The sequence below is a fragment of the Mobula birostris genome, chromosome 17 (genome assembly GCF_030028105.1).
Source record: "Mobula birostris isolate sMobBir1 chromosome 17, sMobBir1.hap1, whole genome shotgun sequence".
Taxonomy (NCBI): domain Eukaryota; kingdom Metazoa; phylum Chordata; class Chondrichthyes; order Myliobatiformes; family Myliobatidae; genus Mobula; species Mobula birostris.
In genome coordinates, this window is record NC_092386.1 from 11,252,990 (window position 1) to 11,266,916 (window position 13,927).

The window sequence follows — 13,927 nt, forward strand, 5'->3', positions numbered from 1 at the left end:
TTAATCAGCTTCCTCCTGACTTTAAGGCAATGTATTTCACTTTACAATATGCCAAATTTAAATAAGTATTTCTTTTCCAAAAAGCCTTCATTCTGTGTCTTCTGACTTCAAACATCTTCACCACTGGAAATGCTTTTCTTCTAACTCTGCCAAAATCATTCACGATTTTTAACAATTCAGTCAATAGCTCCTTTTAATCATCTCAGTTCCCATTTTTCTGATTTTTTGAAGAGCTGAAGTCTTTCTTCCCTGTTATTATTCCAGTCAAGCTTCTCTCCATAAATTTTCCTCATAGTGAAAACATTATCCCCAATGTACAGTATTGGAATTGAGCAAAACTCCAATGGGCACATTTTCAGTGATTTATAAAGGTTTATTAGAATGTCTTTGCAACTGTATTCTCCTATTAAAGCCAAAGAATCCATATGTTTATTTTTAAACAGCTTTCACATTTTGTTATGACAAATTCCAGACCTCTCTATTTATACACCCTCTTAAAACTGTGTGGTTAGCATAATCATTCTACATGTTGATAAACTGATTTGGGTTAGATTACTATCGTTTTCTGTGAGGAAATTCTCGATACCCCGCCGACCAAATGGGTTTCTTCCGGGTGCTCCGGTTTTCTCCCACATTCCGAGGCCATGTGATTTGCATTTGGGTTAGGGAGTTGTGAGCATGCCACATTAGCACGGGACGTGTAGCAACACTTGTGGGCTGTCTCCAACACATCCTCGGACTGTGTCAGTCATTGATGTAAAATGACACATTTCACTGTATGTTTTGTTGTACATGTGACACTTAAAGTTAGTCTAAAATAATCTTTAAAACTGTCCCATTAGAGTGCATGTTATTTCTCTTTGTACCCTCTGACAAAATATTCTGTGTGCTCAGATTACAAGTGCACCTGAAGATTGTTACTATACCCCTAACTGATTATAGTTCTAGATTTTGTATCATGTGATACATACAGGACACACCCCACCAGGTTCAGGAACAGTTATTACCCCTCAACTATCAGGCTTTTGAACCAAAGGGAACAACTTCACACAACTTCACTTGCCCCATCATTGAAATGTTTCCTCAAATTATGGACTCACTTTCAAGGACTCTTCATCTCATGTTCTTGATATTTATCACTTATTTATTTATTATTATTATTTATTTATTTTTGTATTTGCAGTTTGTGCCTTTTGCACTCTGGTTAAATGCCCAAGTTAGAGTGTTCTTTCATTGATTCTATTATTTAATTAAGGATTTATGATGAGTATGCCTGCAAGAAAATGAATCTCAGGGATGTATATGGTGACATACATCTACTTACATAATAAATTTACTTTGAACTTTTGAAATTACATGATGAGTATGAATAGTTTGGGCCCCCTTATCTAAGAAAGGATGTGCTGGCATTGGGGAGAGTCTAGAAGAGGTTCATAGGAATAATTCTGTGAATGTAAGGTTTAACTTATGAGGAACGTTTGTTGGCTCTGAATATACACGCAATGAAATTTAGAAGAAAGAGGGGATATCTCATTGAAACCTATTGAATATTGAAAGGTCTAGGTAGAGTGGATGTGGAGAGGATGATTCCTATTGTGGGTGAGCCTGGGACCAAAGGCACAGCCTCAGAATAGAGGGATGTCCAATTAGAACAGAGATGAGAAGGAATTAGCCAGAGGGTAATGAATCTGTGGAATTCATTGCTACAGACAGTTGTGTAGGACAAGTCATTGGGTATATTTAAAGTGGAGCTTGACAGGTTCTTGATTAGTCAAGCCTGCTTGCATTTTCCCTATCTATACCCTTCATAACTTGTATACTGCTATCAAATGTCCTCTCAAATACAATTAAGTTGGTCAGTAAAACTGTTGAAAATCTTTTCTTTGTACTTTTGTCAGTTAAATAAAGGTTCACGTGAATTAACATATCACAGATTTTTGTTTTTATTGCATTGTGAAAAATATCCCAACTTTTCTGGAAATGGGGTTTGTAGGTAAACTGCCATGTGAACTTGGGAGTACTTAATTAACTGTCTGCAACTTTTCCGTTAACTTTCAAATCTGACAACCCCTATACTAAATAGATAGGCTGGGATGGTGGTGTAATGCTAACGAAGGGTCTCGGCCTGTAACGTCGACTGCACCTCTTCCTACAGATGCTGCCTGGCCTGCTGCGTTCACCAGCAACTTTGATGTGTGTTGCTTATTTATTTGCTTATTGAGATACAGTACAGAATAACCCTTTCTGGCACTTCAGGCCATGCCAGCCAGCAATCCCCCAATTTAACCCTAGACGAATCACATGACAGTTTACAATAACCAACTAGCCTACCAGCTGGTATGTCTTTGGACCATGGGAGGAAACCCACGCCGTCATGGGGAGAATGTACAAACCCCTTACAGGCAGAACGGGAATTGAACCCTGGTCACCTGAACTGTAAAGCGTTGGCTAACCACTATGCTACCATGTCACCCATTTGCTGAGTATACCCACAAGAAAATGAATCTCAGGGTTGTACATGGTGACATATATGTACGTTAATATAAAACTTACTTTGAACATTTTGTACACTTTGAGATTTGTCTCCTTACAGGCGGCAATAAAACAAAAAAAAATGGAACTCATTAAAAAAGACCATCAAACATCCAACATGCAATAAAAAGAACAAATTGTGCAAACAATTGATGTAAGGAAATAACATTCAGAATTAAAGGTCACCAAAGTGAGTTCACAACCACGAAGCCAGTCATCACTGCAGCCTCTCCAGGAGCCTGTTAGTTGCAGGCTACACCCTTAGTTCAGCCCAATCTAGACTAAATACATTTTAGCTCATTTGCTAAAATGCTCTGTGTGAAAATACACATAGTGAAACCAAGTCCAACATATTATAAGAACTTGTCCCCTGTTTGTCCAAAATTCATATTTTCATTGGAGAAGAATATTTTCCTTGGAGTGCAAAAAAAGGCATATTTGCCTTTTTCTATAAGTTTGTATTTCACAAATAAATATGCATTTGATTTAAGTTTTTAATTTTGTGGTGTGTTATCTGTATTCATGGATATTGTTGTTCTCTGCTAGTTTTGTATGGAATGAAGCTATTTCATTGAAGGTGGAGTAATATCCTAAATATTTGACTAAAATACTTATACGAGCAAGCCCCTCAAATTATCTTTATGTATCGTTGTCTTTGGTCAAAGGAACAGTAAGTGCTGGAAGCAAGAAAGCTGTTGCGCATTAAAATTACTTATCAATAGAAATCAAAGTTTATATAACATGACCTCAAGAAATCAGTCAATTTTCTTCCATATCATTTTATGTGGATTGATTGAAAAGAGTGCAGGCTTTTCATGATAATTACTGTGAATATCATGAAGTCTGCCCAGTGTTGGCATGTTATCTGAAACTTTGACAAACCACTATAGGTACACAGTGAGGAGCATCCTGACTAATTGTACCATGGCCTGGTATGGAAAAACCTACAGAAAGCAGAGGATACAGCCAAACCCTTCACAGAAAAAGCCCTCTCTGCCAAGGCTCACACCATCCAGGCCATGCTCTCTTCTCGCTACTACCACTGGGCAGCAGGTATGGGAGCCTTAGGCCCCACACCAGCAGATTCAGGAACAGTTATTACCCTTCAACCATCAGGGTCCTGAACCAGCGTGGAAAACTTCGCTCACCTCAACACTGAACTGATACCATAACATATGGACTCACTTCCAAGGAATCATTATTATTTATTATTATTATTATTTGTTTTTTTGTTGTATTTACACAGTTTCTCTTCTTTTGCACAGTGCTTGTTTATTCATCTGTGTTTGTGTGTAGTTCTTCATCGATTCTATTGTGTTTATTTGTACCTAATGTGAATGCCACAAAAAATGAACCTTAGGGTAGTATATGGTGGCATATACAGTAAGTACTTTGATAATAAATTTACTTTGAACTTTGAAATAAAATTAGACCCCACTGCTCAAAATAAACCAGGAAAAGCATTGTGGCTTCCAAATTATCTGTATGGTAAAGTGGTTTGTCACAAGAAGAACTTAAAGAACTTTGGGGACAAATATGGTTTACACTGTTAAGAACTTATGGAGTGAACATTGGAGTGATTAACTTATCACTTAAATAATTAAAGATTGAATTATTGAAATTAAGAAAACAAATTTGGCAGCAAAATAGGCCATTTTAAGTAAAATATTGCAAAGGACTTGCATTTAAAGTGAGAGTGGGGATTTTCAGAGGAGATGTGAGAGACAAGTTTTTTACACAGAAAGTGTCGGATGTCTGGAATGCGCTGCCTGGGGTGGTGGCACAGGCAGATACAGTAGAGACTTTTAAGAGATGTTTATACAGGAACATGAATGGGAGGGAAATGGAAGGATATGGACATTGTGTAGGCAGAAGAGATAAGTTTAGTTGGTCATTTGATTACTAATTTATTTGGTTCAGCACAACATTGTTAGCCAGAGGACTTTATCCTGAGCTGTACTGTTCTATATTCTAGAACAGTTTAGCAGGTTAAAAAATGTACATCATATGAGATTCATTATAACAATTAGTAAAGACTTATTCAGCATTTAAAGATAAAATTGCCCCAACTGAATGCTTTCTATTCTTTATCCACACAGATATAAACGAGTGTGAGTTTGAGCCGTGTAGAAATGGCGGGATTTGCACTGACCTCATTGCAAACTATTCTTGTGAATGTCCAGGAGAATTCATGGGCCGAAATTGTCAGTACAGTAAGTCATGTGTTTTATTAATGATTAAAGTTACCGAGCGGCTAGAAATAATGGTACACCGTCATTTAATATCTCTCCCTGTGTGAAAGTTACCTGTGCTATATAAAGCTGATCAAGAACCTCAAGAGTTATAAGGGAAGATGGTAGGGTAACTGGATCAAGTAGTACAACATGGAAACCTGGATTTAGAGAGAGGAATTTTATTTGTTTATTTAGAGACACAGTGTGGAAGATAAATTTCAGAGTTGTATATGGATACATGTTTTGGTAATAAGTGAACCTTGAACAGGCCCCTTCTGCCCCAACAATCACTGTCACCCAGAAAGCCACCAGCCTAATCACAGGACAAGTTACATTGACTAATTACCCTGCTAACCGGGACGTCTTCGGACTGTGGGAGGAAACCAGAGCTCTGGAGGGAACCTACGTGCTAACGGTAAGGGCGTACAAACTCCCTTCCAGACGGTGCTGGAATTGAACTCTGAACTCCGACACCCCGAGCTCTAATAGTGTCGCACTAACTGCTAGAGGATCATCACGCTCTCTCTAGGAAGGGAAATAGACAATAGGTGCAGAAGTAGACCATTTGGCCCTTCGAGCCTGCACCGCCATTCTGAGATCATGGCTGATCATCTACTATCGATACCCGGTTCCTGCCTTGTCCCCATAACCCTTGATTCCCCTATCCATAAGATACGTATCTAGCTCCTTCTTGAAAGCATCCAGAGAATTGGCCACCACTACCTTCTGAGGCAGCGCGTTCCACACCTCCACAACTCTCTGGGAGAAGAAGTTCCTCCTCAACTCTGTCCTAAATGACCTACCCCTTATTCTTAAACCATGCCCTCTGGTACTGGACTCTCCCAGCATCTGGAACATATTTCCTGCCTCTATCTTGTCCAATCCCTTAATAATCTTATATGTCTCAATCAGATCCCCCCTCAATCTCCTTAACTCCAGCGTGTACAAGCCCAGTCTCTCTAACCTCTCTGCGTAGGACAGTCCGGACATCCCAGGAATTAACCTAGTGAACCTATGCTGCACCTCCTCCACAGCCAGGATGTTCTTCCTTAACCCTGGAGACCAAAACTGCACACAATACTCCAGGTGTGGTCTCACCAAGGCCCTGTACAAATGCAAAAGGATTTCCTTGCTCTTGTACTCAATTCCCTTTGCAATAAAGGCCAACATTCCATTAGCCTTCTTCACTGCCTGCTGCACTTGCTCATTCACCTTCAGAGACTGATGAACAAGTACTCCTAGATCTCTTTGTATTTCTCCCTTACCTAACTCCACAACATTCAGATGATAATCTGCCTTCCTGTTCTTGCTCCCAAAGTGAATAACCTCACACTTATTCACATTAAACGCCATTTGCCAAGTTTCTGCCCACTCACTCAGCCTATCTAAGTCACTTTGAATTCTCCTAACATCCTCATCACATGTCACACTGCCACCCAGCTTAGTATCATCAGCAAACTTGCTGATATTATTCACAATACCTTCCTCTAAATCATTGATGTAAATCGTAAACAGCTGTGGTCCCAATACCGAGCCCTGTGGCAACCCACCAGTCACCACCTGCCATTCCGAGAAACACCCATTCACTGCTACCCTTTGCTTTCTATCTGCCAACCAGTTTTCTATCCATGTCAATATCCTCCCCCCAATGCCATGAGCTCTGATTTTACCCACCGATCTCCTATGTGGTACCTTATTGAATGCCTTCTGAAAGTCAAGGTACACCACATCCACGGGATCTTCCGAGTCTATCTTCCTGGTTACATCCTCGAAAAACTCCAATAGATTAGTCAAGCATGATTTGCCCTTGGTAAATCCATGCTGGCTCGTCCCAATCCTATCACTGCTATCAAGATATGCCGCTATTTCATCTTTAATAATGGACTCTAGCATCTTCCCCACTACTGATGTTAGGCTAACAGGGCGATAGTCTCTGTTTTCTCTCTCCCTCCTTTCTTAAAAAGTGGGATAACATTAGCCATTCGCCAATCCTCAGGAACTGATCCTGAATCTAAGGAACATTGGAAAATGATCACCAATGCATCCGCAATTTCCAGAGCCACCTCCTTTAGTACCCTAGGATGCAGACCATCTGGACCTGGGGATTTGTTAGCCTTCAATCCCATCAGTCCACTCATCACCGTTTCCTTCCTAATGTCAATCTGTTTCAGTTCCTCTGTTACCCTGGGAGATTGCTTGTGTCTTCCGTAGTGAAGACAGATCCAAAGTACTTATTAAATTCGTCTACCATTTTTCTGATTCCAATAACAATTTCTCCCAATTCATTCTTCAAGGGCCCAACATTGTTCTTAATTATCTTCCTTCTCTTCACATACCTAAAAAAACTTTTGCTATCCCCCTGTATATTCCTAGCTAGCTTGCGTTCATACCTCATTTTTTCTCCCTGTATTGCCTTTTTAGTTAAGTTCTGTTGTTCCTTAAGAATTTCCCAATCATCCGGAAATAGAAGTGATGGATGAAGAATCAACTTTATTTACCATATACCTCTACATGTATTAGGAATTTACAGTTGGTGTGTTGGTGCGACATGCAACAAAATAAACATTTAACAGTAATAATGTGCAGAAGTACGTATATACCAGCATGTATTTTCAATGTAAACAGCATTATAAAAAGTGAAGTGGGAGTGTTGGGTTAATTTGGTAAATTGATTTATTATTGTCTCATGTACTGGTCTGGCATACCATTCGTACAGATCAAATAATTACAGCAATGCACTGAGGTAGCACATAGTTCAAAATTCAAAGTAAATTTATCATCAAGGTACATATCTGTCACCATATACAACCCTGAGATTCATTTTCTAGCGGTCAGACTCAATAAGTACAATAGTCATAATAGGGTCAACAAAAGACGGCACCAACAAGGTAGACAACCAGTGTGCAAAAGACAACAATCTGCGCAAATACAAAAAGAATGAAAGCAATGAAATAATAATAATCGATCAATAAATAAGCAATAAATCCAAAGAATATGATATGAAGAGTCCTTGAAAGTGAGTCTATAGTTTGTGGGTACAGTTCAGTGATGGGGCAAGTGAAGTTATCCCTTCTGGTTTAAAAGCTTGGTGGTTCAAGGGTGAGAAGTGTTCCTAAACCTTATGGTGTAGTGTCTGAGGCTCTTATACCTGCTTCCTGAAGGCAGCAGTAAGAAGGGAGCATGGCCTGGACGGTGATAGTCCTCAGAAGTCTGAAGAAATTTGATATAAAACCATAAGATATAGGAACAGAAGTAGACTATTTGGCCCATTGAGTCTGCTCCGCCATTCAATCATGGGCTGATTTATTAATTATTTATTAATTATTAACCCCCCCCCCCCCCGGGATTAATAAAGTATGACTATGATTCAGTTCTTCCAGTCATCCCCACTCCCCTGCCTTCTCCCCATACCCTTTGATGCCCTGGCTAATCAAGAATCTATCTATCTCTGCCTTAAATGCACCCAATTTCTTGGCCTCCATAGCTGCTCGTGACAACAAATTGCACCCGAGACTCCAAATGTGGTCTCACGAGTACCTTATAGCGCCTCAACATCATATCCTGCTCTTATGTTCTATACCTCTAGAATTGAATGCCAACATTGCATTCAGTGCCTTCACCACCAACTCAACCTGGAGGTTAACCTTTAGGGTATCTTGAACAAGGATTCCCAAGTCCCTTTGCATCTCTGCATTTTGAATTCTCTGCCCATCTAAATAATAGTCTGCCTGTTTATTTCTTCAACCAAGGTGCATGACCATACACTGTCCAACATTGGACTCACTTGCCACTTCTTTGCCCATTCCCCTAAACTATCTAAGTCTGTCTGCTTCCTCAACACTACCCGCCCCTCCACCTATCTTTGTATCATTGGTAAACTTAGCCACAAATCCATTAATCCCATAATCCAAATCATTGATATACATCGTAAAAAGCAGTGGTCCCAACACCGAACCCTGTGGAACTCCACTGGTAACTGGCAGCCAGCCAGAATAGTTTCACTTTGTTCCCAGTCTCTGTTTTCTGCCAATGTTCCACCCACGCAGCTTCCCTGCTCCTATCTTGCTAAGTAGCCTCATGTGCAGCACCTTGTCAAAAGCCTTCTGAAAATCCAAGTACACCACATCTACTGCATCTGCTTTGTCTACCCTGCTTGTAATTTCCTCAAAAAATTGCAGTAGGTTAGTCAGGTGGGATTTTTCTTTCTGGAAACCATGCTGGCTTTCCCCTATCTTGTCATGTGCCCGCAGAGGACTCCGTAATTTCGTCCCTAACAATCGATTTCAACAACTTCCCAACCACTGACGTCAGGCTAACAGGTCTATAGGTTCCTTTTTGCTGTCTCCTACCCTTCTTAAATAGCGGAGTAACATTTGCAATTTTCCAGTCATTCAGTACAATGCCAGAATCTATTGATTCTTGAAAGATCATGAGTAATGCTTTTGCAGTCTCTCCAGCTATTTTCTTCAGAACCCAAGGGTGCACTCCATCAGGTCCAGGAGATTTATCCACCGTCAGATGATTAAGCTTCCTGAGCACCTTCTCAGTTATAATTTTCACTGCATATGCTTCACTTCCCTGACACTCTTGAATGCCTGGTATACGGCAGTTGTCTGCCACTGTGAAAACTGATGCAAAATACACTTTCAGCTCCTCTGCTGTCTCTGTGTCTCTCATTACAATATTTCCAGCATCATTTTCTATTGGTCCTATGTCTACCCTGAATTTTCTTTTACCCTTCATATACTTCAAAAAGCTTTTAGTATTACCCCTCAACCATCAGGATCTTGAACCAGAGGGGATTGTTTCACTCAATTTCACTTGCCCCATCACTGAACTATTCCCACAACCTTTGGACTCACTTTCAAGGACCCTTCATTTCACGTTCTTGATATTTATAGATTATTTATTGTTATTATTCATACTATTATTATTTTTGTATTTGCACTGTTTGTTTATTTTCCACCTTGGTTGTTTGTCTGTCCTGCTGGTGTGATATTTTATTGTGTTTCTTGTATTTACTGTGAATTCCCAAATGAATCTCAGGGTAGTATTTTGATAGTAGATTTACTTTGAACTTTGCAAGTGGTGATGTTTGCTTCTTGTTTATTACTTTACTGGTGGACTTGATAGCTCTTATAAACATTTCTTTCTTAGTAACTGACTTGATCACACCAACAGCCGCCATATGTGTCATACCATGGAGATCAAAGTGACCAAGAGGACTCTACAGGTCATATTCTCAGTATTATTTATCGCCCAGTGTGTCTTCTTTTACACATTGATGTTTTTGTCAGTCTTTGTGTGTATTTTTCATTGACTCTACTGTATTTCTCTGTTGTACTGTAAACACCTGCAAGAAAATGAATCTCAAGGTAGTATCTGTTGACATATACAAATTTTGATAATAAATATCCTTTGAACGTTGAACTTTGTACATGTCGTGGTTCTGAATTTCTGCTGTGTTCCACAAATTATTATCATTGGAACTCAAATGCACTACAACTGTCAGTAAGGCTGGTCTTGATTATCAACATGGATCAACAGTGAAGATGAACTTTTTTGCACCAGATTATCACTTAGTAGCCATGCTCTCTAAGCATCCACAACCATCTCTGCATTCGAGAAGAAATAAAACCTGGGATCAGTCTCGTCATTTGGTATCTATTCAATATATGTATACTGCAATTGATTTACTTATTTATTTATTATTATTATTTTATTTTGTTTTTTCTTCTTCTATATTATGTATTGCATTGAACTGCTGCTGCTAAGCTAACAAATTTCATGACACATGCTGATGATAACAAACCTGATTCTGATTCTGGTAGGGAAACAGGTTCTTTTCCTGCCATTGTCTGTCAGTAGTTTGTATGTTCTCCCTGTGACCATGTTCCCTCCCACATCCCAAAGGAGTGTGAGTTAAGGCTAGGGTTAGAAAGTTGCAAGCATGCAATGTTGGCGCTGGTAACACGGCGACATTGACAGGCTTCCCCTGGGGTGTCCTTGGACTGTGTTTGTTGTTGATGCAAAATGATGCATTTCACTGTGTTTCAATTCTCCAATGACCTGTGAGAAAGCAAGCCTTTAATTCTTTATCTTCAAAGGCAGCTCAAACATACACAAGCTACATCAGCCGCCTTGGGGCACTCAATTAAGTAAATGCTATCCACGGCATGTTTGCAAAGGGTTCAAAGTAAAATTATTATCAATGTATATATATGTCACCATATATAACCCTGAGATTCGTTGTCTTGCAGGCATTCCTAGTAGAGCAGAGAAATACAAGTGTTGCTCCTCATATACCGTCTAGGTAGTCTCCAGCCCCTTGGTATGAACATAGAATTCTCCAACTTCCGGTAATTCCTTCCCCCTCCCTTCCTCTATCCCTATTTCACTCTGCCCCCTCCCCCAGCTGCCTATCTCCTCCCTCATGGTTTCGCCTCCTTCTACTACGCATTGTGTTTTCCCCTATTCCTTCTACACCTTTCCTGCCTATCACCTCCCTGCTTCCTCTCCCCGACCCCTTTATCTTTCCCCTTACTGGTTTTTCACCTGGAACCTACCAGCCTTCTCCTTCCCACCCTCACCCCACTTTCTTTATAGGGCCTCTGCCCCTTTCCTCTTCAGTCCTGACGAAGGGTTCTGGCCCGAAACGTCGACCGATCTTTTCCACGGATGCTGCCCGACCTGCTGAGTTCCTCCAGCGTGTTGTGAGTGTTGCTTTGACCCCAGCATCTGCAGAGTATTTTGTGTTGACAATGTGTAAATACAAAAGACCAACAAATAAATAAACAAGCAGACAAATAAATAAGTAATACTGAGAACATGAGTTGTAGAGACTTTAAAAGTGAGTCCATAGGATGTGGAACCAATTCAAAGTTTATTATCAAAGTACATATGTGTCATCATATATAACCCTGAGATTCATTTTCTTGCAGGCATACTCAACAAATCAATAATAGAATAATAACCATAATAGAATCAATGAAAGACCACACCAACTTGGGCATCAACCATTGAGCAAATGATAACAAACTGTCCAAATATACAAGGAAAAATATAATAATAAAAATAAATAAATTAGCAATAAATAGGGAGAAAATGAGATGAAGAGTCCTTGAAGGTGAGTCCATAGGTTGTGGGAATATTTCAATGATGGGACAAGTGAAGTTGAGTGAAGTTATCCACTTTGGTTCAAGAGCCTGATGGTTGAGGGTTAATAATGTTGAGATGGTTGTATGTTAGGGTAATAATAGAAATCATTAATTCTAGTTATCCACACTGCAAAGTTCAAAGTAAAATTGATTATCAGAGTACATACATGTCACCACATACAACCCTGAGACTTTTTTCCTGTGGGCATACCTAGCCAATCTACAGAACAGTAACTGTAAACATCAGGAACTGTAAGCTGTAAACAAACTGTGCAAATGGAGATATCAATAAATAGCAATAAATAATGAGCAGGAAATACTAATATAACAGAATCCTTAAATGAGTGTAGCTATCTCCTTTTTATTCAAGAGCCTGATGGTTAAGGGATAGTAACTGTGGTGTGAGTCCTGAGGCTATAGTATCGTCTACCTGATGGCAGCAGCGAGGAAAGAACATGGCCTGGGTGGTGAGGATCTTTAATGATGGAGGCTGCTTTTCTACGGCATATTTCATGTAAATGTGCTCAGTGGTTGGAGGGGTCACACTTGTTCCGTAGCCTGAAGGGTAATAACTGTTCTTGAATCCAGAGGTGTGGGACTTTATGCTCCTGTACCTGCTGCCTGTTGGTAGAAGTGAGGAGAGAGCTTGGCCTGAATGGTGAGGGTCCTTGTTCATGGATGCCGATTTCCTGGTGGAATTATTTGTGTCAGGTAACCTCCCTGTAATAGAAGATCATGTTGAAGATGCAGAAAGATTAAGCACTGAAGTGCGAGAGTGGCTCGGAATCCTCTCTCACACTTACTAATCTGGTGGCTCTGCAGGAAGTGTCAGAATATCAAGCTGTGTTGGAGTTTCAAATCAGTGACCATTTTGCAGCTTAACCATCTAGTATGTGGTGCAAAGTTTCTTTAAGTTAACCATTTGACAATGCTAGTACCATTAAAATATTTCTTTGAATGCTTCATGAGATACAGTGGCATTAAACATATATTAATTCTTCATTCATTCTAGTTAGCCCACACCTTAATCTATTACTGTGGTGTGTGGCCAAGTGGTTAAGGTGTTGGACTAGCGATCTGAAGGTCGTGAGGTCGAGCCACAGCCGAGGCAGCGTGTTGTAAGGCACTTAACCACACACTGCTCCAGTCCACCCAACTGAAAATGGGTACCGGCAAAAATGCTGGGAGTTAACCTCGTGATAGATTGGCGTCCCATCTGGGGGGAAGTCTTGTACTCTCCATCGGCACTGGCCTGATGAGCCTAATGAACCTATAAGGCTCAGGACGGACTTTAACTTTTAATCTATTACTTCACTTTAGTCACTTTAAACTACTTTTGATAATGCCGTTTACATTGTAAATAATGGACAATCCGACCTGGACTGACAACACCACTTCACTAGTCAAGAAGGCACAGCAGTGGCTACACTTTCTGAGGAGACTGAGGTGTGCAAGTCTCCCCAGCCCCATTCTAACAACTCTCTACACGAGCACCATGGAGAGTGTCCTGTCCGACTGTGTCATTGTGTGGTACGGAAGCTGCAAGGCATCAGACTGCAAGACCCTACAGGGGGTAGTAAATACTGCCAAGAGGATCACCGGGCTCCCCCAACCCCCTATTTGTGACATTTACCAGGAGCGTTGTATACGAGGGACCCGAAGCATTGTTGAGGATCCCTACCACCCCCCACGCCCCCCCTCCCACAATCTCTTTGACCCACTACCATCAGGAAGAAGGTACAGGAGCATCAGGACTAGGACTGCCAGACTGGGTAACAGCTTCTTCCCTCAGGCTGTGAGACTAATGAATACCCTGCCACCACCGAGGACAGTGAGAGATGTTTACCCACCTGTGCATTTCACATACATTTTATATGATACTTTATTAACTTATTTGTGCTAATATTTTGTTTTATGTGCTGTGTGTGATACATGTATTATGGGTGCATCGTGGTCTGGAGGAACATTGTTTCATTAAATTTGTACAGTCAGATGACAATAAAC

At 40.4% G+C, this 13,927-nt stretch overlaps 1 protein-coding gene across 2 annotated transcripts in view; it reads left to right on the forward strand.

Annotated features, from left to right (window-relative positions):
* LOC140211501 (EGF-like repeat and discoidin I-like domain-containing protein 3) overlaps positions 1-13,927 on the forward strand; it is a 298,350-nt gene that overhangs the window by 119,462 nt on the left and 164,961 nt on the right. For both annotated transcript variants that reach the window (XM_072281267.1, XM_072281268.1), the window contains one exon: positions 4,632-4,745. In XM_072281267.1, the coding sequence (XP_072137368.1) occupies positions 4,632-4,745 (114 nt within the window). The remainder of the gene's footprint in view (positions 1-4,631; positions 4,746-13,927) is intronic.